Source organism: Cyclopterus lumpus, chromosome 5 (genome assembly GCF_009769545.1).
Source record: "Cyclopterus lumpus isolate fCycLum1 chromosome 5, fCycLum1.pri, whole genome shotgun sequence".
NCBI lineage: Eukaryota > Metazoa > Chordata > Actinopteri > Perciformes > Cyclopteridae > Cyclopterus > Cyclopterus lumpus.
Window position 1 is genome coordinate 4,842,205 of NC_046970.1, and position 27,015 is coordinate 4,869,219.

A 27,015-nucleotide genomic window follows, 5' to 3' on the forward strand; every position below is an offset into this window, starting at 1 on the left:
CATTCCACCATCACTGCACTCAATACAATACATTACATGTAATTTATCTGACGCTTTTATCCAAAGCACTCCTGATAATGGACTTTCAGCGATGAAGGTTTAAGATGTTTTTTTCTTGTATATTTAAAATCATGCATTCAATTGTGAAAGTAAGAAAACTAAACTATTTTGTCATTTTAGCTTGCCCCCAGTCACCTCTTCAAGGATCTTTTAGCCTTCAAACTCAACTCGGGGACAAGTGTGTGCCACTTATAGTAATTAACCACTCTTATTGCCAGAGTGACATATCCTAATATATGTATTGTCCATCAAGGTTTGTCTTGTGAGAGAAAGAGGAAAAAAAAAAGGTGAATTTTGTCAGAACATTCTTGCTGCCCGTTTACACTTTGCACTACGGTAAAAGATGGGCGCTGCATGCACGAGCTGCCAGTGAAGCCTGTTTGGATAACTCAGTGGTTTGCCGGTGAGTGTCCCTTTTTAACGGTGTCCATGATGTGTGCTGTGTTTTAGTGACCGAAGGGATTCAAACAGCCCGCGTTGAGACAAACCAAGTGTCCGGTAGCGGGTGTCCGCTCCGCCGGGCGCCGCAACTGTGCTACCGTTAGCCGAAACACGAGGACGCCAATGCGTGTTAGCTTACAGGCTAGTAGCGAGCTAACCTGAAGCGACACTTCATTTAATAAACACGCCGTAAAGTCGGCACACGTGGTCGCTTCATATTCTTTTGATTGAGTTTAATGTTGAATTCGGAATGCATTGAGGCCAATGACGACTCCAATGCAACTCTTATTTAGACTGTCAACTTCCCCCTCGCTTAAAGTAACGCTGGCTCCATGGGAGTTTAAGCAAATGACATTCAACGTTCACACACACACACACACACACATTTAAAACACGCGTGTAGTCAGAAGAGGAACACGCCGAACGTACTTACAAGCCATTACATTTTTGTTTGAATGGATAAAGCGACGCACACGTCTGTGAACAAGTGTTACATGTTTGTATTTCCTAATGCAGTTTGGTAACGAGACGTTTCTGAGCAAGAGTGAACGGAGGGGGAAATAAATGGTTACGCGCTCGCGTAAAGACGCCTGTTTGTGACTTGCCACCGCCAGAAACGAGTCGTGTCGCGCGAGCTCTGTTTACAGTTAGCGCGTCACCATTGTTGGCGCACGTGGGCTGCGGCTCGAGGAGAAATTAAGCGACGCTTGCTAGAGACGACCGTAAGGGGGCGCGCTGGAGTCGGCCGGGCCCCGCCGGGGCAGACCGCTGTGGAATGCGGTCCCCTTTTCCTACGCTGTAACCGGAGCTTGAGGTTCTCCCCCTTCTTCCCCCTTGTCGTTGATGCTGCAGGATCCCGTGTCGCAGTCGGTGTTCAGGATGATAACTCCGGCGTTTGACCTGAGCCAAGATCCAGAGTTCCTGATCCTCAGCATCCGCGTGCCCTACACCAGAACCTCTGAGTTCGACCTTCACGTCGATGGAGCCGATTTCAAGTTCTTTGCCAAGCCCTACTTTCTCAGGTGAGCAGAACGGTTCACGCTTGGATGAAAGGGAGGCTGCCGAAGTCTCTCTCTCGAACTTGGAGTTTTAATTTGCAGTCGTCTGTTACCCGTCTAGACAGCAATAGATTGACAGGCTCAAAACAAATGCGGTCTTTTCGACAGTAACAGTCTGGATCTGTGTTTTTTTTAATTAATTTTTTTCTTCAGATTGTCTCTTCCTGGAAGAATAGTGGAGGATGGGAGAGAAACGGCCAAGTTTGACATTGATGAAGGTAGGTCACATTATTAAACGATGACGACGCATATCAGTTTCATGGTGGCTTTACAAAAAATGAAAAACAATGCCTGCTGAGGTATTTCAGTAAATGCACAGACAGCTGTTGCATAACTTTTTTTTCTCTTTTTTTTTTTTTGCATGGACACAACCGGAGGACTAGGATGGTCCTCCATTCGTTTTAATTTCTCTTGTGGTTTTGTTGACTCAGGAAACAAGTAAAATGATTCATTCTGCAGAGAGAGAGAGAGAGAGAGAGAAACATAAAAACATTTAAAGGGCCAGCGGCGCCATCTTTAACATCACCACTATTACAACTCGCCTGCAGCGTCTCTTGTCACAACGTCAGATTTTATTTAAAATTTTTTTTTTAAAACATATATACAACGAGCTGACGAGCAAGCACCGGCGTCTCTGTTACCTCGCTTTCTGACGCTCTGCGGTTTGCTCTAACAAAGTTGTCTTTATGGGGGGCATCTGCCTTATGGACTCTGACACCTCGTCCGTCTGTCAGCGTGGCCCCGGTTGACTAAATAAGCCTGTAACATCTGCTAATAAAGCTGCACTAATGAGTGCCCTTGTTTAGACTTCTAACGAGCAGAGATCATTAGGATCCCTCTTTCAGACTTCTGCGAGGCCTGCAACTCAAGCAATTAGTCAGCTCCCATCGTTATGCACATCTAAGATTTCATGCTTGGGGGTTGGATTTCATGAAGTCTTCAGGAGAGCATCAGTTTTTCTCTGTGAGCTGGCCAATCCGGTCTAATTTATCAATGATGTGTGGCCTGTTTTAGTTTTAATAATTTTTAAGCATTGCGTGCACAGGTGGCTTTCGTTTGTGTTCAGGAGATCATTTTTATGACAGAGGCCTCTCTTTGAGATATATATATATATATATATATATATATATATATATATATATATATATATGTCTCGTCAGTTTACAAACATTTGGTAATTACTTTCTCTACTTTAATTGATGTGTTGTTAATATTGGGAATGGGAAGAAAAAATAAATCATAAATGTGTTGTTCGGGAGAAAGTAATGCCTATTTTCATAATGATTTGTCATCTGATGTTTTTTTTTTATGAATGGGCTTGTACAAAATATCCAAACTGAAATTATTGGAAAAGGAAGTAAGTGACTTGTTCTGTCCAGTCACTAGTCCCAGAAATAGTTTTGAGTCCCAATATGAAAATAAATAAACAAGCGAATGGTCTTATTTGAGACACTGTAATCATAACTGTGGTTGATTAACTGTCAGTCATTTAATTTGTTATTTTGCAGTTGAAATATACAGTATATATATATATATATATGTCCAATGTATTTGAGGTGCTTATTGCCAAACGACTTTGTACAGAAGGAGCTCTGTAAAGGTTGATAATCACCCCCCCCGTCTCGCCGCAGGTCTCGTCACTCTTCGGGTCCCGAAGGAAACAGCTGGAGAGCACTTTGAGGGTCTCCAGATGCTCACGAGTCTCCTCGCCCCAAAAGGCTCCCGTTCAGCGAGACCACTGATTGAGGACTTGAGCACGGGTGAGTCAAATATACACGGCTTGTTTTTAAAAAAAAATTCGATTTCATAACTGAAGTCTTCGAGAACCAACCGCGGCTTCTTCGCACTTCAAAGGAAGCGGTGAAGGCGCGATGGGCGGTGACGACGAAGAAGAAGATGATGAGGAGGACTTTGACTGGCAGGTTGAGCAGGAGGTGTACAAGGAGAGCTCCGAGGAGGAGCTGGGAGCCCTGCAGAAATATGGCTTTGGCAATCAGAGGTGTGGAGTGTTTGCAAGATTACAGGTAAGACTAGAGATATGGATGACTTGTTGTTATGAGTGTCCGAAAAAATTATGGAATTAACCCGACAGAGAGAAAAAGAAAAAGGTTTCTTTACCGTTTTGCTTGATCTGGTCATTTAGTTGTTGTTGTTGTTGTTGGGGGGGGGGTGAAATAGTTCATCTTAATAAAAAATAAAAAAAAGAAGCTAATATCAACCTCCCACATCTACCAGCATCAAAAACAGGAAGGCAGCGGTAAAGTAGCAAAGCCCGCCTCTTGCCCGATTCGATTGGCTGCCTGGGCCAAAAAAATCTATATATATATATATATATATATATATATATATACAGAATTTTCTTTTAGACAGCGTTGTGATGTTCTAAATGTTGGGACTGCCCTAACAGGAAGAGCTGAGCGACGTGACGGATGTCAAGAACCCAGAGGGAACAACGGCAGCAGAGAGGAGGCAGGGACGTCTCGACGCAGAAGCGGCTGCTTTTTCTCCTGACCATTACCTGTGAGTTTATCGGAGTAAATAACCTCTGACACCCTCGAGCGTCTCTCCCACCCCCCCCCATTCCCCTCCTGTGCTGTCCGCTAACAGCTCTTGTGTCATTTCAGAGCTGACTTGTTTGAGGACGATGAGATCAAGGGGCTGCTGAAGTTTAGCCCATGGTGGGAAAAGCTGAGTCCTTTGACAGAGCAGGAGGGGGAAGCTGGTGAGTTCAAGTCCTCCCTTCATAATCCTTTTCTTTTGGGGGGTGCAGAGCTTTTAATCTGAATTATGGAGCAATTGAATATGTGCCTGCTTTCGAAATACAGTAATGTGTAATTGCGCTTCCCCATCGAGAAAATTAAAACAGAACAGCAAAGTAGTGACCGGAGGCGACCAGAAGGTGGCGTGAAGTTGCAGAAATTGAGAGGATTGTTTTTTGTTATTGTTTGACCAAAACCCCCAAAACATATCTAACAAAATTACCACACCCCACAGTCATACTATTCCAAAATGTCCACTAGTAGTATATTGTTTCTTGTAACGGCGTTCATGCAGAGTTCTAAACGTGAGCCTACTGGCCGTGAGTTACGCCCGCGAGGCGCTGACATTGTTCTCTGACAATGTGTGAATCCCCAAAGGACACGCACGTCTTTTCACTGCTTGAGGGAGGTCGGCGTTGAAAGCAACAGAGCCCCCCCCCCCCCCCCCCAAAAAAAAGAGCCTCGTGGCTCTTAAACAGGAAAGACACTTTCCATTATGAGTAATTGAACTTGGAGCTCCCCCTAATCACCAAGTGTCTCCGCTGCATTTTCACCGATTTTTAAACGGCCGACGATTTCAGAATGCGGCAACTCAAATTTAAAAGCCAATTATTTCAACTTCTTGCTTTTCAATTCTTTTTAATTTTTTTTTTGCAATCCATTTCAAAATCATTCTCTTTGATTGTGATGCGCTTCTTGTTGGCTGGATATATATAACCCCGCCCCGCGGCTTTGCATCTCCGCTCAGCCGCCTGCATGTGGAGCGATAGCTCGCGAAGCCTCGGTGCCGCGAGATACTTTTTGTATTATTTCTTCTTGTGCCATCCGGCTCCGCCGACAGCCTGCTAATTCCAGCACCTCCACTGCTTACGCAGGCGCGTGGCTCCCAGCCACAGCTTATGTGTAGTACACGGGGGTGTGGTGCTCTTGCGAGTGGATTTAGATTAAACCGATAGCATTATCGCGGGAGGGAGTAGGACGTCGGTTGGGGCGAGAGGGGAGGGAGTGAGGGAGGGAGGGGGGGGGGACCACCAGCGCGAGGTGCTGATGAGCAGCCGTCAGTCACCGATGCAGCAAAGGCCATTAGCCTGCAGCCCGAGTTTAGCCTCTGTAAGACATTAAAGGCTCCCCGTAGCCCCCACCCCTCCACCCCCACCCCCGGCTGAGTGCTTCAGTCGGGAGCCCAGGCGTAGATAAATGGGCCAAATTAAACTTAATGACTTGATTGACGGGTCGAATGGCATTAGCCTCAGCTGAGTGTGAAGAATGGCATCAGTCAGGACGTTTAAGCGGCCTGCCATCAAATCCGGAGAGCGCGCTCGTGATTTTTAACAGTCTGTCGTATATTTTAAAAACGGTGACTGCGACTCTTCTGCGCGGGTCTTTTTCTTTTTCTTTTTCTTCCTTCGCTCCTGCTAAGTCTGATATATATGTGTCACACCTGACAGATGGATGCGGACACAAGTGCTAATGAAGTAAAACAATTATATTTTTTTAACTCTCCAGTGTCTTGGGAGGGGTGGGGGTGTGACACTGACAGGCCACAGCTGTCCACTGGAGGCCTGTGTTCCCACACTAGTCCCTCTACCTGCTACCACTTTGTTATGGCTGGGTTTAGAAACCTGACCACGTTCGATAGCACCAACACTTTGAGCCAACTGTGTGTCGTCAAGTGGCCCTTTTTTTACGATTCGATACTTTACATGAACCGCACCTGCCGTCCAAGGTCACACGTTGACCCCCATCGCGCTTGTGAGGAAATTTCCGAAAAGCGTTTTTTCCCAACCCCTCGGCGGTGTTTTCCAAAAAGCATGTTTACGCCATGCCATCGGGCCATCTGGACCCGCGGAGAGCCGGGCCGCCGCTCCAACTGGAGGAATTGGGTCAGAAATTAATTTACAATCAGCAGAGACGGTGTGTGTGTGTGTGTGTGTGTGCGTGGCTCGTCCGCGGCTCTCCCGCTGCAGCTGCGCTGACGAGGGATTCAGGTAGCGCCTGCAGGGAGCTGGAACCTGACGTAATGCTGCAGGAATCTCCCTCCCAGCAGAGTTAAGTTCCCACTGCAACGTGTGTGTGTGTGTGTGTGTGCGCGCTCCAGCCAATACACAGCATCTCAGCTAGCACATATCAGTGCAGGGACTCTCTTCTTCTCATGCAGAGGGAGAGAGAAAGAGCAATTGCTTTCAGCTGTTTTATAAGCTGCTGGGAGGGAGAGAGAAAAAAACCTCTGAGTTACAGCACGCTCCTGCAAGCATTCAGCGTGCCTCTCAATACTGAGCCACGCAGATAGCTTAAATGGGATTGAAGTCTGTTTGTGTCGCCCCATTAGGCTTGCCACAGATCCCCCCCCCACCTCACCTCCATTAGACAGATGTCTCTTTCAAAAGGCAACAGTTAGTGGATTTGCAGCGAGCCGGGGAAGTGGAGGTTTTCGAGAGATTCTCGAATTGAACTTTCATAATCCGGGCTGTTCGGCCGTCGGAACGCGCGTACATGAGACTGGCTTTACTAATTTTCTTAATTGAATGTAATTAATGGCCTCATTGTCCCGTCTGCTCCTCATCAACTCCCGTCACGTTGCACCTCAAGGAGCCACTTTGTCCCCAACTGCTCCAGAATATCGGTTCCGTGGGGGAATAAAACGGCCTTAAAACCTGAAGCAGAAGTCGCCATGAAAAGTGACTGTTCGCATGCATCCAACAACCAAGAGCCCTCAGGTGTGCGCGTCGTGCCTGCAGGGTAATGCATAGCAGCAACATCCGTGTCGTGCAGCTGTTTGGGCGCGTCGCCCCCCCGCGGTGGTGAGAACAGTTCCTGGACGTGCGTCAACATCAACTTGTCGACGTCCGCTCATGCGCGCTGATGATGCGACTCAACGTCATTTCGCTTGATGCCTTCTGCCCTCCACTTTGTTCACGCCTTCTCCCGAAAACACGTCTTTGACAGACCCGTGACCTGCTTCGCCAGAGTGTAAAAATCACCTGCAGCGGGACAGCCGTACCGGTTCTAACGATGGCATTTCAAGGTCTAACCGCATCGGGGACACGTACGTGGCAGCGCCGACGAGATTTTGGGGGGGGGGGGCGGCGGTATTCTTTTGCCTTGTGTTGACTTGAAATCAAACTGTAAATCCCTCGTTCCCCCTTGTGCAGAAGTATCGTTCACCGACGACGAGAAGGAGCAGCTGAGAAAATTTGCCAACCGCTCGTACCTGCTGGACAAGACGTCCCGGCAGCAAACGTGGCTCAGCCTGGTGGACGTCCTGCTGGCTTACTGCTACGAAGCCCGCTCTACGGAGGGAGAGCACAACGTGAGTGTGTGTGTGTGTGTGTGTGTGTGTGTGAGAGGCGACTCCTCCGGAGCAGCACTTAGCCCTGGATGACAAAGCCCTCAATCCTCAAATCCTTTAGACCCCCTTCCGTTTCATTCAGAGCCTTAAGAGATTACCAGCCGATCCGAGAGCTCAGGCCAGGCCTCTTTTGTGTCACTCCTCTTAAGGTAGCTGCAGCGAGACAAGGTGAGCGGGCCTGATTTTCATTGTCAAAAGAAGGCTCGTATAGCGCGTGCTCATGGAATACCAGTGATGTTCGACACAGCAGAACATTGAATTTAAACATTTCATTTCCGTACGCTATATTGTGTGGCATGGAGAGATTCTAACAACGAGCCCCCCTCCCCCAAGTTTATTGGAAAGTGGCTCTCTTCTGTGCACATGCTTTTGTCCAAGCAGAAATCATTTAACTTCATTCATTGCCTGTCTTTTTATTGACGTGGTGATAAGTGGCCCCCCTTTCGTCCCCTGCAGGTTGAGTCCCCGTGGACTATCAGTAAACTCAGCGGGACTCTCTGCTGGCTGGAGGTGAGTGTGTGAGTGCGTGAGTGTGTGAGTGTGAGTGTGAGTGTGTGAGTGTGAGTGTGTGAGTGTGTGAGTGTGTTTGTGTGTGTGTGTGTGTGTGTGCCAAATAAAGTTATGTTTCATTCCCATCCCTTGTTTCAACTAGCAAGCACAAAGACAAGCGCTTATTTGTCAGTAAAGGGGGGGTGAGGGCGGGGATATTGAGACTGCTCATGGCAGAAACGGGGCGTGATTGCCATTTGAAGTGTATCCTAATCAGCACAGAAGGTTTCTTTGACAGTTGAGTGGTCTGCCCGGTATCTCAGTGGTGACGTTCTCGCAGAAGCAATTCTTCTAATCTTGGAGTATGGTTTGTGTTGACAAGGAACCGCCGGTGAAGTGTTAATTTCGACAGTTATTTCAGTCGTCAGACAAACTTTGTAAAAAAGAACGAAGAGCCTCATGCAGGAAGGGATCGAACTAATGTTCATCTTATTTATTTTTTTGGTTCTATCCACAAGTTAGTGGATTAGCCAATGTTTTCTAGTTGTTGCTCTTCTCTCGGGGAGAAGAAAATGTTACGAGCACTGAAAAACAAAGATCTTGTCCACTAAACGTTGTCCAAAGCAAGGAAACACATTTTTAAAAATATATATTTTTAGCAACATTAAGACACACGTGATTATCATAATCAAATTTAGATTATTATATTAGTTAATTGTAATGATTGGATTATTCAATTTGTGTGGCTAAATAAATACCATTTGGTCCGTTAATCCTAAATTAAGATTATAAAAACCTTTGCATGATGCTGGGTGTGTTCAGCTTACATATTGCTTTAAATCTTCGCTTTTTAAAGCACCAGTAGCGACACTTTAGAAAGTCGCACGTTCATTTGTTTAAATGTATTCAACAGCAACCTGACTTCACTGCTGCTGAAGTTCTTCTCGCAGCTCTCTTTGTGGCGTCTCTTCAGTTCTTAGCCATGTGCCAGAGTGTTTGCGTTACCTATGCTAATAATAAACAAACGGCCACGGGCCTCACAGTTAAGATCATGTGATATTTATCATTCGGCACGCAGCAGATGTGAACGTTTGGTGCGTCGGGAGTTTGGCTTCTCTCATTTATGTATTTTCCTCTTAACAGAAAACATAAGAGAAATATAACAGAATGTCGATCGTGAGGCCCAACGAGAGCGCACCGAACTGTGATTCTTTGAAATGGCAACGATGGGAATATGACTAAGAATGTCGTACCTCTTGGGGTTTTTTTTAGGTTTTTTTTGTTGTTTTTGTTAACCCTCTTGTTGTTCTCAGATGTGCGGTTGTAAATGATGTGTTGTAAAATGATCAAAGAGACTCTCGAGGTGAACGTTGACGTGTTAATGCGTCTGTGTGACTCACACACTCACACACACACACACACACACACGCGGTTTCACTCTGTGTACATATGTTGACAGCTGCATCAGTGTTTGATGACACATGTGAGACTGATATTTGCTCTGACGCTACCGGTCCAGGACCGTCAGTGGGACCTTCAGGGAGTTTTCTTTTTCTTAATGGTCAGACTTGGGACGTACAACCGCACCAAGATGTGTTCCCAATTCAAAGAGCAAATGATGGCGCGCGTGCGTGCGAGTCTGTCTGCTCGCGACCCGCCCGTCACTCGCAGTGTGGCGCGATGCGTGACTGGCGTTAGAAATGAGAGTTTCAACATCGCCGCCCGCGGGAACACGAGCCGGGACGACATGTTTTGTGTCAAACTGGGATCCATTCACACGCGATGATTTGTACAGAGGTTCGCGTTCCACATTGACATTCCCGAGCAGCAGGGAACAGTTAAAATCTCCCCCTTCCTCCCGGGGCCGACGGCGGGGGGGGACGCTTTGTTTCTGACAGACAATTCACTCCATTTTTTCCCCCAGTGTAACTAAATATGAGATCAGTTTAGGGTCTCGGTCATATTTTTTGCATGCAAGGCAACGTCATCACACACGTTGCTTTCTTTTTCTCTTTAAAGCGAGATTTACAAATAGACACGCGGATATACAGTTGTTGAATGTGTTATTAGAACAATAAATCGGACCCTAGCAACAGGAATTACAATTAAAATGTAAACCTTTTTGTAATGCAGCAACAAATTGAATGAAAATTACATCAAAATGCATAATCCACCGCAATCCGGCTATGTATACAATAATGCATATGGCATAATGTGCAGACTTTTAGTTTAATAGATTGGCCATCGATACCCAATCCAGCTACTAGTGCCGGTGACGTGTTTGTTTCAAAACATTTCTGCGATAAATATCGTTTTGTTACGCGGCGTGCGTTTTCTGTTCATTTTGACACGTCGGGGTAGTTTCTCCAATTAAATTGGAAGCCATGCATTTACAGTGATGCGGGCACACCGCCTGCCTTGGGAAGCTCGAGCACCTAATCGCCTGACGAAGGCCCTCATCAGAGCAGTGCGCCGCATCCATAGGACATAAATTGCCGTTCACGCCTGGAATCGGAATGCGCCGCGTGTACAATTTCACTTCCAGATAATATAACAGATTATGTCTGTATCTGGTTTATGTTCCGGGCCACCAGTTTGAATGATGTCGTGTCTTTTTGGCACAGAGGAACACGTCTACGTGAGCCTTGGCCACCGTGGCAACGGGAAAGAGGCCCGGCGGATATTTGCCTGCATGTGATATTTTCGCCCCGTGATATATTTGCACGTTGCAGAAGTTTAAACACTAAGACGTCATTGTTGACGTCCACCTCTAAATGTGAACCGACTTGTAGCGCTGGCCTTGTTAATCGAGGGAACCAAATATTTCCATATAGCAGACCGATCTTTGAATAGACGCGTTGAAATGTTGCACATTACAGCTCTCGCGCTACACCGCGGACGTGTCCCAGAGCGCCCCCATGAGGTGTGGTTAAACCATTGGAATGGCAAACAAGCCCCCGAGGCTGCCCGGAGGAGTTTGTTGGCGGGACCTTGACCCCCCCCACACACGCACACACGCACACGCTGACAGCGGAGTTAAGAACAGTCTCTACCTGCCTGGCAGCTCTTTTACTGCTTGTCAGTCAGTCAGCAGAGCTGTCGGCTCCCATTCACAATCTCGCTCAGTCCCCCCCCCCTCCTCCTCCTCCTCCTCCTCCCTCCCTCCCTCCCTTCACCTTGTGTTCCACAATAGATTCCTCTCCGCCTTTGACTGCCTGTCTGGCTGGCTGTGTGTCACTGCTGAACTCCGTCTCTGCTTCCTCACTCCATTCTCCTGCTCTATCTTCTTTTCTTTTTTTTCTTCTCTCCCCCAGCTCTCACTGTCTATCTCTCTTCCCTTGTGCCACACATTCACCTCCCCCTCCTCCCTCCATCTGCCGCATGTTTGCTTGTCCTCAGTCGACTGCGCTGGTTCCGACCGTGAGCGGCTCCCCCCGCAGCAGCAGCCCTTATTTACACTCCTGCCGAACACGCCCGGGGGGAGGGCGTGATCCCGGATGACACGCGCGCTCGCCAGCTCGCTCCGCGTCCCTAACAAGCCACGGAGGAAAAGGCGGGCGGAGAGGGAAAATGCGAGATTACGCATCTCTGCCTCTGTCGCGTGTCCATTTGTGCAGAAATTTGAGAGTGACGGCATTGATTGGAGAGAAGCCGTAATTAACAGGCCCGGGCTGCAGAGGTGTTTAAGAGTTGTGAGCCCCTGTTTTGCCAGGAGTTGTTAGGAGTAATTAGCGCGACTGCGATGCACACCAATGGGAGCCTGTCTTAAAATAAAGAAAAATATACGGCCGGATCGAAACCTTTACTGTCGGCTGCAGCTCCAGTTTCTTCTGGTATTTAATAAAAACCTGGCGGGTTTTTGTGTGCACGTCTTGACTTTCATTGTTCTCGGCTCTGCAGACGTACAGCTCCTTGCAAGACGTCCTGGCGTCATTCGGACGGAGGGTTTTGTGCTACCCACTCTACAGACACTTTGCAATGGCATCCGCGGCTGTTCGGGACACAACGAAGATTTTGCAGTCAGGTGAGAGTCGGCAAGAAGCAGCACACCCCCCCCAAACCCCCTTTACACACACATGCTTAAGCTCCCATGTCCATGCTCATTTTTATGTGCATTTTGCAGTATTGCATTAGAAAAGCGGAATGAAAACTGTTGAAGCTTTTTCCGGTCACTTGCCTTTTGCATGGAAACAAGTTGATCTGCAAAAAGGAATTATGGAAACGCCTCTGCTGAATAATTTCTGACTGAGCGAACACCTCAGCTGGTTCTTTGGTCGGCGTCTTCTCAGATAGTCCCAGAACTATAAAAGACCATTGCAAAAATAAATCAGATTGTACAGAAGTCTATGGAAAAAAAAAAGTCTCTACTTCTCGCTTGATTCATTCCTTCAGTAAACATTGTGAACATGAGTTTATGTTCCCAATCTCTAGTTTCAAGTCTTCAAGACAGCATGAATTGCCAAAACTGAAGGCTTCAAAGTTGACGTCACGATGACTACGTCCACTTCTTCCACTCTGTGTACTGGCGGTTTGAAGACCTGCGTAGTGCATAGCGCCTTGTTCTTTATTCTTAAAATGCACTCGACTGCTGACAGGAAATCCAGCAGCCTGCCGGAGGGACAGAGTTTGGAGAAAAGTGGTTCATGAGCCAGTGTGTGTTGTTAAAGGTAATATTTCCCCCCCCCCAGCTAAACAGAAGAGTGGCCCCACTCCCACCACCTCGGGGAGCGATGGTGGATTAGTGGAGAACGGACTGTTGACTTGGATATCTCAAATCCCAGAGTAATCTTTCAATCAAAAGCCCCCACGGACAGATGAAACGCCGCGGTGTAAACACACTCGGGGTGTGCGAGGGCTAAGATTATCCAGCTTGTGATGATTTTAACGCTGGTAAATGACAGCAAATTAAAGGCCTTTTAAGCTCCAGATTAGCATTTCCGCGCCTCATTAAGTAGGAAGACGAGTTGATCAAGAGAGCCGGGGAAAGAGCAGCTGGAGTCACTCCCCACCCCCACCCCCCTCACCTTCTCTCTCTCTTACCTTTTCTAACGTCGACTTTGTTTGTTTGTGTCAATTCATCAAGGTGGGGGGAAGGGAACATATTATTTTCGCTATTGTTTTTCTGCTCACCTTCATTATTTGCACGCATTAGGGGAGTCTGGCAATAGTGCTTTTCCTTAATGAACTGTAACACGGCAGCAATTGGGCCCGGCGTGTGTCTCGGGGTGCGTTTCCTCCCAGCGTTGCTTTACACGCTAATTAATTTGTCAGGATAAAGCAAATGGGAATGCACGCCACAGTTTTTCGCGCCACTTCCTTTTAAAGTGGCCGCCGCCGCCGCGAAAGCAAACATTCATAGGTATTAGCAAAACAAACCCATTAGCGGCAGCGCACAGGTTGAGGCCTTTCGAGGAAATGTTATCCGAGGGAGGGAGGGAGGGAGGGGGGGGGGGGTAAATATTTGAACAGCCCTCAGGAAGCCGGTGGAGGAGCTCCTTGAGAATACACTCCACGCTGCCAAAGTGGTTTTTGACTAAAGAGCTACTGGGCAGGTACAGAGGAGCAGAGGTGGGGGTTGTCCTTTTGAGTTATGGGTGCTGATGGGACCCGCCGTGGATGTGATCCTCTGACACGTCCGTCCCCCACAGTTTGCGCCGGTCATGGAATTCCAAGAAGCCAGGGAACGTGTTGGGAATTTAATCCAATTATTTTTTTTAAAAATCAAAAGCACTGATTGGAAAAAAAACTGAAGACTGAATGAAACGGAAAGATATGCTACAGTATGTGCATTGATTTCAAAGTAGACGCACTGAACTATTGGAATATATATATTTGAACGAGATTGGGATGTCGGTGCAGCGGTCACGGCTCGGTTGACCCTGGATGGAGATGTGCCTCTCCTGCCTGTGAAGCGCATCACCAGATGAAGACCAACGTAGAACTCGTTCTTGCTCTCAGAAACACTCAAATAAGGCAAATGAATATAACACTGAATGTTCTTCATCTGAAAGTGAAAAAAAATACTTTAGCTCTCTCAAATGTTGAAAAGAACTGTCCTCTGTATTATTGATGGTATCAATGGAACCATTAAGGCGGTGTTCAGTCATCCAACCCATAAGACCTTATTCTACTCGTCATCACCGTATTCCCTCTCTGCAGATGACGGACTAATATTGGTGTCCGAGGTGCAGCAGTCTCTTAAAACAATCTCTCTGTTCATATGGAAATGCAATTATCCCAAATTAAATACTGAAATTTAGCATCTCCTGATATGAAACTATATGCCATGCTTTACTAGAATCTTGCGATATGATGTGCATTAAGACACATGGATTATAGTTCAATATATTGAGATGTATTGAAGCAAGGTGATAAAATAGTTGTTGTATTGTATTCCAATTTTAGGAAAACTGTCTCGGTACACACTACACACCACCATATGCATGCAGGAGATGGATTATAACGGTCGGGGGCATTAAACAAAATGAGCCACTTTCTGCCACAAATCTTCCAGAATCATTTATTGGCCGACAATAAAAATATAATAAAAAATATAATAAAATATAATTACATGGAAACGGATAAATAACAAGCGTTGTTGTTTGTTGTAAACTCTCAATAAAAAGTTAATATGTTTTGGAGAATCGACACGGCATCGAAGCACAAAACATGACGTTCAAGTGTATCAATATATTGTTCGACACCCTTACTGCTGCGCACAAGAAGATCCAGAGATGATGAATCTATTCCGTGGCTTGCAACAGAAAGGAGATCTCGCCCCACTCATTGGGTAACCTGCTCACGCCTAATCAAGACATTACATTTAGCTGACTTACAATCATGTTACATTCATACACGTCTACAGGGAACAATTCAGGGTTAAGTGTCTTGCTCAAGGACACATGGACTAGGGCGGGGATTGAACCGCCAACCCCCTGATTGAAAGACAGAGCTGCTAACCACTGACCCACAGTCGCCTACTTCTTTTAGGTACGACGCCAGTGTTGTACGTTCCCTCCGATTTCCCTACGAACAACTCCATGAATCTTCCCTCCGAAAGCCGACTTGGAAGCGAGTGTGTGTGTGTGTGTGTGTGTGTGTGTGTGTGTGTGTGTGTGTGTGTGTGTGTGTGTGTGTGTGTGTCCCGAGTTGAAGTTCCCTGCATGCGATGCCATTCTGAAATGGGAACCAAATGTTTGCTTAAGGCTTTCCTCTCTGGGAGTGCGCAGTTTATTTTGATACGTCTGGAATGTGTCTGGACAATGCCAACCGGCTCCGCGGAGGTGCAGGGGAGCCTTTTCTGTCCCTCGTGGATCGCCGGCCACATCGTGAGGCTATTTATAAGCCTGATTGGAGGGAGAAGTGCTGTAGGGAGGGGAGAGAGAGGGAGAGAGAGATTCCATGTGGTGCCTTTTTTGGTGTCGAAAGCTAAAATTATCCGTGTGCCGATGTCGGCCACAAACCATGTCGAGTGAAACAACAAGCGCGTCAACCTCTCTGCCGTCCTCTCCCTCTCCACGGATGATGTTCTCAAGTGAGTTTCAATCTCGTGACGCATCAAAGACCCCGAGAGCAAACGGGAGAAGCCAGGAGGAAGACGTGATCGACGGGGTTTTGATTCGGTGGAGAAGTGTTGTGTGCTTTTCGCGGGCGTAGACCAAACTATACGCCGTTTCTGGACTGTGTTTGTCTTGAGTTGTTCAGGCATCAGTTCACCCCCAAAGAGCCCATCATTCCTCAATAGCATGTTGTATCCACTGTGCAGATATTTGCGTTTTGAGTGTTATCTTGATTACTGCCGCCCTAAACACCAGCCCCCAGCCCTCGGGGCTTGAAGGCTTTTGACATGTCATTTAAGACCAGACGGGATTTCTTGAAAGATTTGAGAGCCACCCCCCCCCACCCCCACCCTGAGCACTTCAAGCTGTGCAGTTAAGTGCTCGATATTGGCTCTAATACTGTGCGCACACAAAAAACACTGCAATGAATTATTGATTACTGTAATAAAAATAAAAAAATCAGATTAGGGCCGTGGTGATGCTGCATTGGCCCACTTGAATGGCAAGTCAAGTGGAAAAAAATCATCAAACGCACCCAGCGCTATTTTTGACAAAGTCCGGAACAGAGCCACCATTTGAATCTTTTGGCTCTCCTGCCTCAGACGGACCACTTCTTGGTTCCCGGTTTTCCATGCATTGTCATCCCTTAACGCCGAGCGCCAATAACACTGTTTCCATTTGCCTGCCACGGTGTGTGTTCCTGTGCCCAGGGAAAGCCTGTGTCCTCAGATGCCTGCTGGACATTCACCGAGTGTTTCGAGAGAACGAGCCGGCCTACATACTGAACGATCTGTACATCACAGACTACTGCGTCTGGATCCAGAGGGTCAAGTGAGTTCACGCACACACACAGACACACACACAGGCACAACCTCATAGACCTTCATCTCCCACTCTGGCCCCATGATGCATCGGTGCTTTAGAGGAGAGGATTAGGCGAGTCATTTGTCACAGCATTGAATGACCAAGCCAGCGAGACATCTGACACCCCTCTCTTATCTCGGTGATCATCGCGGGTTTTAAAAGAGCCGGGCCGCGCTCGGCAGATCCACTCCACGTGGAACTTTTTTTTTTTTAAGTGTGCACTCGGGGGAGGGGGGTTGTGGGGAGGGGGCGGTATTCCCGTATGGCCTGTGGTTGTGACCCCGCGCTGCAGCATCGCAAGCCGAGCGCTCCGAATCTGCCCTTCTCCTTGAAACGATATCGGTTCGACGGCGCCGTACTCTCTCCTCCTCCTCTCCCAAAATCCATATTTCACAATTGCTTACACATTTCATAAAGTGAGCCCCGCGAGCACATCGCTGAGTAATGAGCCCTGTTCTCCTCTTGGCCCGGGTTCAGCCGAGCGGTGCGCTCGCCTGGAAAAAGCCCAGTTGAAAAATGTTTGCCTGATGTTGTAGGCTCGGCGCCCAGATGCAGACACGATAAAAGGTCTGCAGGGATTTAATGCCCTTTTCCTCCCACTATACTCTATTTTCAGAATTGTTCTTGAATTATGTTCTTAAAGATGGTACAGATTCTTTAAATGCGAAATATATATAACTTTCTGCCGCTAGGGGTCTGTAAATTTTAAAAAACGGTGTCAAAGAGTTTGCGTTACTTTTGAGATAAAGTAGCGCCGGATCATAGGAGGAGTGGTCTTCGTTGTTGTCACTGCAGTCCACCTTTTTATTTATTTTTTTTACAGGGAGTCAAATCGTGGATTTTGTCCTCCGTAACGGACCCCATGATTACAACCGGCAAATCCACTGAAAAAGAGAGAGAACCCTCACGTTTGCTCAGCTTGTTTCTCTGATAACTTAAGATCCAGATGTCCCATGACTAAAACCCTTCATCCACTTAAAATATATAGTTAATAGCATCATAAATGGATTTTTTAAAGTAACTCTTTGCAGACGATGCATGCGCAAAAGGCGTTCGGACGATGTTGACAGGAGACCAAATGAAATGGAGTATGACTAGGTAATAAGCACTTGGGGCGGGTGTCGTTAGGATCTCATCCTGGCTGCAGCTAAACAGTTAGCTGAGCGATTAGCTTTCATTGATTATCCAGTTCTAATGATGTAACTCCCTTTTTTAGACGTTTTAAGATATCTTTCGGAGAAGACACACTTGAACTTGCTCTGCCTGTTCATTGGAACTAAACTCAACTTGACCTAACATGCCGGCTCCTGCTTCCCCCGGCATCGATCATTAAATGGATTAGCCCTGTGCTCCCGTGGCAGCGACCTGTGATTGAATCGTTACATTTCCCCCTTTTTTTCAGTTTTTTCTCCTGTCAATAAAGGAAGGAAGGAAGTTGTTATATCCTCACATATAAGCCGTCCCGTTGCGTGAAGAGACAAGAGTTTTTTTTTTTCTTCTTCTGAGGTTCGGAGCAATCGCGTTGTTTTCCACGGACCGACCGTCCTCTGTCGCTTGTTTGTTGTGGCGGCCGCCTGTGATGCCGTCTGACAGGTTCGATGACGGATCGCGTGGGCGCTGCTTTCTTTCGGGAGATATCCGCCTCCTCCCGCAGGATTTGCCATCCTCCGCTAAGTGAGTCGCTCTCTGGGAGCCGAGCGGTAAAATGAGATATAATCTATAACCCCCGCCCCCTCCCCCCAATCTTGCAATCCTTGTGTCTTGTCACTCCGCGCAAATGCCGAGGCAGCCGCCGCCGCCGCCATCAGCTGGGCATGATGGACGTGGCCGATTAACAGATGTTTGTTGACTGTGGGGGAGGGGGTGATTTATTTAATATCCTCACTGTCCCACATGCATTTTCTACTCCTAAAGTTTCTCTGACTGGCGAGACATCGATCTCAAATTTACAACGTCGTAAAGGCTTCAGTGTGATTTAGGGCCCCACCCCCACCCACCTTTTACCCAGACACACAGAGTCAGAGCAGAACCCTGCACATTGAAATCAAGGGCGCGACCTCAAAGCAGATTGCTCTTCACATTGTTTTTTCTTTTGGGGGTGGGGGGGGTCAGTGTCCGCCCCTCCCCCCCACCCCCCCCCCCCCCACACTCACTCATCCGATCACATTTATTGCCAGCAGATCCTCCAAATGGAGCAGCAGTCGCCAGTCTTAGTTTCGGGCTGTGCTTTCCAAGGCCCCCCCCCCCCCCTACCCCCCCAAAAAAAAAAAAAAAAGCTTGGAGAGAGGCCAGCGGAGATTCAAGGCAGCCAGCACAGACGAAGCTTATACGCCTGGTGTCGTGTTACCGTACCTCAGTTGGATCACAAGGGCTTTGACTTCCTTTTCCAGCGCTGCTTCACTTGAAGCCATCCACCCAACCCCCTTTTTTAATAATTGGGTCAATTAGATTTAAGCAGGGAAAAAACATGGCAGCATACAAGCGTTGTGCTCCAAGGTTTTGAGGGGGGGGGGGGAAGTAAAGTGAGATTCATGTTTCCATATGAAGTCATTAGCAGAAAAGGAAAAACGCTGTAATTCTTCTTCTTTTTTGGGGGGAAACTGGGAATCTGACAATCGCATGGAAAATGTAACAAGAAATGGTTGAGGCATAGTTAGCCTATAATACCCCCGCCAAAAAAAAACAACAACTCAAAACAATGGGTGTTGTTTTCACCAAAGAAAGGGAGGACGACGGAGAAAAGAATGCATGCAGCGCCGCATGAAAACAACAAAGGAAGCGACCAAGAATGAAGTCGTACACACTCATTATCCCTTTGATTCCTGGAGGATGAAGCGGCCCTCGGGATCTCTCCTCCTCCTCCTCCTCCTCCTCCTCCTCCTCCTCCTCCTCCCCTCTTTTCACCTTCGCCCTCAGCACCGCGTGCATGATGGTGGCCACAGAGAGAGTTGGCAGCTCCTGGCAGCAGCTCCCCCGCAGAGCTCTGCACCTGGGGCTCCAACAACTGGGAAACGCTTCGGGTCAATTGCGGGGTCAGCGTGTAAGCGGTCCGACGCTTTGAGAGTGCATGTGCCGCCCCCCCCCCCCCCCCCCCCCCCCTTTTTTTTTTAACCCTGTCGTGCACGGCTGGTTCAATTCACCTTCGCACTCTGTAATCTTAAAGCTCAAGGCAGACTTTACCAGACTTTCCCATCGGCTACGTAGCGTTAAAGGTAATCACGGGCTTTCCCCGGAGAATTCCAATGAAGCGTTCCGTGGCGTTATGCTTCCCACGTGGAAGGAAATGAGGAGTTGTCCCACACACACACACACACACATACACACACACAACCACACAGCTGATGTGACAACCAGTCGTTTGCTTGAAAACCGCCAGTCCGCGTCACGCAACTGTCAAACGGCCGTCCTGGCGTCTTTGAAGCGGATAATGGAGCTGCTCTATCAGATGTTGGCCTCCGCGCTGAAGGGGATCCGAGAGGCCCCCGCTGGGGAGAACAAAGATGCAAATGTCTCCCGGCTAACGGGGATAAGTAGTACAGATTTCCTCCCAGCGTGAGGCCACTCCAGCTTTTAAATACACAGGCTCATCTTAAACACGGACTTGCATAATTTCCTTCATCCATGTTTGGAGTGCCCTCTCGAGTTAGTACAATCGATTACGGCAAAGGGCTTTTTTTCTTCCCCCGTCTGAACAGATGCTGATAACAACTGCTGCGAGCATCAGTCGCTCCCGTCTCTTTTTAGAGGCATAAACGAGACATTAACAGTTGAATGTGAAGCAGACGCCGTGAACGTTTATTGACAAAAATGTCAGGGCTTTAATGTGTGAGGGGTGACGTCAATCAGCAGGTGAATAGAGAGTAAAAGCAGATGATAATGAGCTGGATGCAGTTTGTGGTGAAGGACCCAAACAGTAGAGTGTAACTGAAAGTTTTATCTTGCAATGCTGCAATGTAAAAAAATAAATAAGAAGAAATTAACCTGAGGGCTTTGACCTTTTTAAGCCCAGAACAGACCAAAACCCTGCAACGGTGAGGATGCTGTAGATTACATTTTCAGCTCTACTTTTAGACTTAAATTATGATGTGGGGAACAGGAACGGGCTTTTTAACAATTCTCCCACATTCCTTTTGTGTGTTCCCCCACATCTAGAGCCTTAAAGCCTCCTGTGTTGATTGTTCATTTATCTCTTGTTCTATATCAAATATGCGCCAAAGATTCTGCATCAAAGTATTTTTGTATCTGCATCCTTGTCTATTCTCCTGTTTATTGGTTTCTTATGATTTATGACTCACTTTACATAAAAAAAAACAAATAAATGAAGAGAGACTTTGGGCCGCTAGCTAGCCCACACCGGTTATAGAAAACTGCATTTGCGGATCATCGTCGCGAATTGAACAGTCGTTTTTTTTAAGTGGTCCAATCAAATGCGGTATAATACGGTTTAAATAAAATCCTTTGCATTTGAGTTAAACCCCCTCTTGTACGCCACTTAAATATTCAGTTTTGCTTTGAAATGCGTCACCGCACAGAAGCTCAAGAAGCTTTAACTTCCATTCTGCTGGGGCTTTGAAGAAAATACTTTGTTTTTTTCTTCCCCCTCTTGGTTATGGTAACATTTTACTCACCAAGGTAGACGGTGAGATCTGGGAGCGTGCTGAACATGGATCCTCCAAAGTTATTCCAATTCATCCTGAGGGGAGCATGAATGTCTGTACAAAGTTTCCTGGTCATCCATCCAATAGATAGTCCAAACGTTTAACTCAAACCCCAACCCGTTCGGGGCGAGAAAAAAAGTGGACAGGCTTCATCCTCTGGGGAGCACGAATGAGCGTACAGCGTTCGATGGCAATCCAGCCGACGGTTGACGAAAGGTTTCACTTAAAACGACAGATGTCAACACGTTGGTGGCGCTCAGGCAGAGATCAGGGGAGCAGCCATTCGACAGGCTTCATCCTCCGGGGACCATGAATGAATCGACAAAGACATTTCCAAAGATTAATCTGGACCATCCACAGGACGTCGCCTTTTCCAGAGCCAAGCCGCTTGCTACTGCAAAAAAAATAAAATAATAATAACTGCGATTGTACAACCACTAGTTAGTACAGTAAGCAGGACGTCTGCTTATTTTCAACGGATGTTTACAGACACAAAAGGCTTTTCTGATCAAAGTAGGCAAAGTGTTTTCTGTACAACCGTCATGACATCGTTAAGATTTTATTGTAGCTGATGTGCATGATCCAAAGCTGCAGAAAAGAAAAGAAAGCATCAATACCTGACGACAATCAACAGATGTTTACATGACAAATCAGTGTTTGTCCGGTACAATAAGTCTTTCATAGGCAGCTACAGTGGCGGCTTTTATCTCTCTCTCTCTGTCTCTCCCCCCCCCCCCCCCCCCCCCCCCCAGCTAGGGAAGGCTGCCGAGTCAAACTGAGGAAATCTGGTGCTCATATTACACAGATGTATACATCTGAAGACAAGCTTTATCTTGCGATGTTTTTCAAGAGCACAGACGCGCTGATTGAGCTGCTGTTACAATGAATACGAGCCCGATGAAAGAAATGTCAGATTGTAATAATTTAGCTCAGGACACACACACACACACACACACAGACACACAGACACACATACCATTCTCATCTAAAGACTTTGGCAGAGGGCGGCGTCTTTGTCTCGCAGGAAGTTTTCCAACCTTGAAAAAGCCAGCCCTCCTCAGTTTAATGAAGGCAAGCCACAACAGTGGTGCAGTAATGACTGGATTGTGTACAACATTATCCCTCCCCCCTCCTGGACGGAGCCTTTGTATCCACCGCAGGCTGAGCTTCTCCAACCGCAGAGCAAAGGAGGGGAGAGAAAACAAGCGCGCCTCCCCAATGCTAACTCAATAATGACTTCCCACGGGGGGGAAAGAGAATACAGGGCAGTCTTTGAAGTGGCTGTGCTGCAGGAGGCTGTGCTGCAGGAGGCTCTTCTGCCCCGGCTGGAGCGATACAGGAAGCTCCTCAAGTGGCTTTTATGGAGCCCGGGGCCGAAAACGGGCTCCGCGGAGCCTGCGCACACTCGTCATCATTAGTCGGGGCAACATTTTAATGTCTTCATATCCTGTAGTGGGGTGTGGGGGAAAAAGCCATTTGTCACTGTTTTTTTTTTTTTTTTCTTCTTCTTTTTTTTTCTTTTATAAATAAGTTGTGCCTGTGTTTAGTGGCTTCCACACATGGAGACGGCAGAATCCCAAAGAAACGAAAGCAGTGCTTGTTTTTTTTTTGGTCTAGTGTGTCCGACGTGATTGTGTGTAGAGAGTAAGCAAGGTGTCTCCCCTGTGCTCGTCTTTTAAGTTGCAATGCACAGATTTGATTTGGGAAGTGTGCCAGTATGGTACTCACGCATGAACTGGGGAAAAAACCAGCTTCCCCGACACCGACGTTGGGCCGGCAGCGTGGTCGAGGGATGGCCAGCGTGAGAGCAGCGAGTCTGGAGAACTCTTTACTCACGGCGGCAGTTATTTAGTCTTTTCACCTCAACGATTGCGTCCCTTCTCTTGCCTGTGGCCCCTCGCTTCCTACTGAAGATGTAAGTCATTGAAAACGGGTCCAAAATGTATTTCTATCATTGTAAATAATAATAATGTCCTTCGACAGCTGGGCACTGCAGTAATGATGGGATGTGTCACCCAGTGCAACAGCGGGGCTCATTGATTTATTTTTAATAGGAGCTCTGTGGCACAGAGTGCCAATATAGGCTCCAGATACACAAATAATACTAGTCGGTAGGATCAATAGAATGCATTAAAGGATTAATATGGTAATGCAAAAAATATTACCATATTTAATGCAAGAAGCAATACAATTTCTGCTTCACAATGTACGTACATGTTTTTTTCTTGCAGGGTTTTGTAGCTTGAGAATGTCGTGCATTTTCCAGCTCCACGACTAAAACCGCGCGGGGGGGGGGGGGGGCGCGCGGGTGTCTTTCTACATTCTGAGCTGGCAGGTTGCCCAAGCGTCTAAGCTGGGGAAATCGACTTTGGCTACTGTTTCCAAATTCTGCCACGTTTGTGACCGAGAAAACTGCCAAAACATTTTTGGATTAGGGGCGCCACGTGAGAAAGGTCATCTCCCTCCTTTCCCACATTCTCTCCCACCCCCCCACCCCCAAAAACAACAAGAGTATTCCTTTCTCGGTGTACAGTGAAGAGCATGTGCTATAAGATCTGTTTACATAGTTTACGCCCCGCTTCCATAAACACTTTACTCACCAGAATAGGGCGCTCATTAGGACGGCGTACTAACGAGGAGCCGTCCTGGTGCTCAGCGGTGGGTTAATTGGGCCAGAGAGGGCAGCGAAGCCCAGTGTGAAAATGTAAATGGCAGCGGAAGAGTAGCCCCCTCCACACACACACACACACACACACACTTTATCCCATCCTGAATGGACAGTTTGAATCGCAGTGACCCGCAGAGGTCATCTTCTAATCACCATGGCAATAGGGGCGGCGCACACGCCTTAACTGTGCCGGGCGACGAATGGCGACCACTTAAGTTTTCTTGGCAGCGTGGCCGGCATTCCCGGCGTGAATAATGCTCAAGCTAGGGCCTCCCAACAATCTGATAGCCCCGCACAAACGGGGGGGGGGGGGGGGGGGGGGGGGGGGGGAGGGGGGGGCTTGTCGGAAGACATTCAACAGCAATAAAACACCTTCCCTCCCTTCAAGGGGCCCGTTGTGTCTACTGTGGGGACATAACTATATAAAGCAGAAGCTGGAGGGGAGGGGAGGAGGAAACGTTGTTTAATGCACTGCTTTATGAATCTGTGGGGACGTTCAGCTCGGAGCCATTCTCGGTGCAGACTTTAATTTACTGTATTCGGCTCGACTGCAATCTGTTACCCTGCTTCCATTCTGCAGGATTCCTCCAAAAAAACATGCCTGCGTTCATTCAACCGGACTCTTTCGGGCCGCGGGGACTTTCCTGAAGGATTAGGAACCTTTTGAGGAACTCGTTGCCTTTTCGACCGCAGGGCCCAGGGGTCAAAATTAAGTTCCGGGGAGATCTTACCCTATAAAATGAGAAAAGAAAGCCCTGGTCGTGAGGCAGTAATCTCTGAAAGTACAGGAACTTTCGGGTTGGTGGTTTTGCGGGGATCACCGTGGCTGATTGGACACACGCACACACACACACACACACACACACACACACACAGCGCCGCTGCTTCAAGATGTCGGCTTCCCGACTCGTTTAAAAAAAAAGAGAGAGAGAGAGAGAAAAATAGAGACTTTCCAAGAGGGAGAGAAGGAGACGGCTAGGGCGGTGCTGTGAGTGATGCTCAGAATGAAAGAAGTTATTTTTAATGAAGGAGTTTTATGGCGGAATACGTTCTGACGCGCAACCAAATGAACATCAAGCACTCAGCAGATGATTTACTTTGGAGACGGACGCTCTTCTTCGCTTCATGTTCCTCCTCTGCCCTTCAATTCAGAACAACGTGCAGCAGTAAATACTGTACAGCCGTAAATGTCATCAGCGGCGGACAAAAAAAAACAACAAAAAACAGATTTTATTTTTTTTTATGCAACTCGGCTGCGACACTGAACTGCAGGCTACAGAGTGTGTCTACCCCCCTCCCCCGCCTCCCTGCAACCTTCAGCAGCCCTCTTCAGTCTCCTGGTCTTTAGGCCTGTCACCGGGGGAACGTGGACAACAATGGGCTGACGGAACCTTTTTTTCGCGGCTTTAAATCCCTCTACAGCCTGATTGTTGGATAAAAAATATCCGCTGAAAAATTCAGAGCACACTGTCGGGATCTCTTACCCCCCCTCCACACACACACACACACACACGCACACACACATACATACAAAACAAGGAGAGGGGAAAAAAAAGGCTCATGATTGCTCCCCTCCCCCCCTCCCTCCCACACTGTTTGCAGCCTCCAACTGTTGTCTTAGCCTCTCAGAATGTGTGGGTGAAAGTGAGAGGGCGGTTGCATGTGCAGGAGGGGAGGGGAGGGGGGGTCTGCTGCCTCTCCTCCCTCTCGCTGTAATCCCTCTATTATTTCCTCTCGCAGGGAGAGCAGCAGCGGAGGAGGAGGAGGAGGAGGAGAGCACGAGCCCCGTGTATCACTGCAGCTCATCTCCCTACATTATTAAACATCCATATTTCCATATTTCATTGAGCCCCCCACGCCTCGGCAAATCGCTGTCTACTTAGCATTCAGATGAGAATGTGATATGGTTAATGGGTATTAGATTTGTAGATGGTTATCCTGTGGCTATGTCTTTAGTACGCAGAGCCGGTCGATCAGTCCGTCGCTCGCTCTCTCTCTCGGGTACCACTGATGAAGTTGTACTTTGATGTCTTTTATTTTCCCTCTTTGCGCTGTCCTGCTGCAGGTTTATTTGGCACTTTATTTCCCACTTTCTTAAACCTTGTGTGTTGATCTCTTCAGGTCCAAGAAGATGTCAGCCTTGGCCGTGACGTTACAAAAAGCCTCCCTGCGGAAAAAAGACTTGGAGCTGGATCTCGAGGAGCTAGAGGAGGCAGCGACAATGGTGGCTGGGGAGGAGGAGGAGGAGGAGGAGGAGGGAGAAGCTCCGACATCCCACAGTGACGACAGCGAAGCTTCCAGCGGCAGCAGCGGTGACTCGTCCGACGAGAGCGAGAAATCTGAGGCTGAAGGGCAAAGCTGCACCGCATCCAACGAGGGAGGGGGAGGGGGGACAGGGACGTGTAAGGACAACCCTCTACAGCCCCGAACCATCTCGGCTGCCTCTCCCATCCCCCGGGAGCCCGCGAGCGCACTCCTCTCAGCGGAGAGCGCGGCGGACGCCCTCCCCTCCGCCTCGCGGGACTCCTGCCTACTGATCCAGGAGCTGGGGGAACGGGTGGCGGAGGAGCTGACTATCTCCCCGAACTCCGGCTGCGGCCAAGCGGAGAGCGCGCATTCCCGGGCGGACGGTGCCGCGGCAACATTTGGGGGGAGCGGCGGCGGGACTTTGCTGGAGCCGAGCCCTCGCAGGAACCCCCTGCTCATCGTCCCGGACGCGATGAGTCTGCCGAGAGACGGATGTTGTGGAACCCTCCATGAATTTTGAACTTTTGACTCTTTTTGACTATTTGGTTTAGAATGACTTCTGAACGATCTGTAGCGCTTCAATCCTCCTCTCGCTTACTTTATGAATATGCTAAGCCTCATTATAGTCCTTACTTCATACTGACATGGTTGTTTAATGAGCGAGTGTGTGCTTTTGTCATTTAATAAGCCGACGAGAGGATAGAAGAGAGGCAGCCTTCCTCTTCTGCCTCATGTTATCTTTCTCGCTACTGCCAGCCACACGCTCCGCAAATGTATTTTTTTCACTCTGAACATTCTTGAGTTTGATTTTCTATTAATTATTTCGTCTCCCTTTTTGAACATTTTTATTATTAAAAGTAATT

At 47.8% G+C, this 27,015-nt stretch overlaps 1 protein-coding gene across 2 annotated transcripts; it reads left to right on the forward strand.

The window, feature by feature from the left end:
• The first annotated feature begins 383 nt into the window (after positions 1-383).
• Positions 384-27,015, forward strand: shq1 (SHQ1, H/ACA ribonucleoprotein assembly factor). 2 transcript variants are annotated; one of them, XM_034533589.1, is made up of 12 exons: positions 384-463; positions 1,354-1,523; positions 1,713-1,777; positions 3,191-3,319; positions 3,414-3,583; positions 3,967-4,079; positions 4,184-4,281; positions 7,471-7,628; positions 8,124-8,177; positions 12,057-12,180; positions 16,426-16,546; positions 26,027-27,015. In XM_034533589.1, exons 2-12 carry the CDS (start codon positions 1,381-1,383, stop codon positions 26,670-26,672), a joined length of 1,821 nt encoding a protein of 606 aa, XP_034389480.1. In that variant the 5' UTR covers positions 384-463; positions 1,354-1,380; the 3' UTR covers positions 26,673-27,015. The 2 variants fall into 2 exon arrangements, with proteins under 2 accessions (XP_034389480.1, XP_034389481.1); XM_034533590.1 differs by lacking the exon at positions 8,124-8,177 and having other exon boundaries at positions 397-463; positions 26,027-27,007.

What these genes read in the sequence shown, in the direction of transcription:
- shq1 (XM_034533589.1), top strand. Translation starts at nt 1,381, where the DNA reads ATGATAACTCCGGCGTTTGACCTGAGCCAAGATCCAGAGTTCCTGATC. An exon ending in GAGTGTTTGCAAGATTACAG is followed by an intron (nt 3,584 to 3,966) that starts GTAAGACTAGAG and finishes CTGCCCTAACAG; the next exon opens with GAAGAGCTGAGCGACGTGAC. An exon ending in AGAGCAGGAGGGGGAAGCTG is followed by an intron (nt 4,282 to 7,470) that starts GTGAGTTCAAGT and finishes CCCCTTGTGCAG; the next exon opens with AAGTATCGTTCACCGACGAC.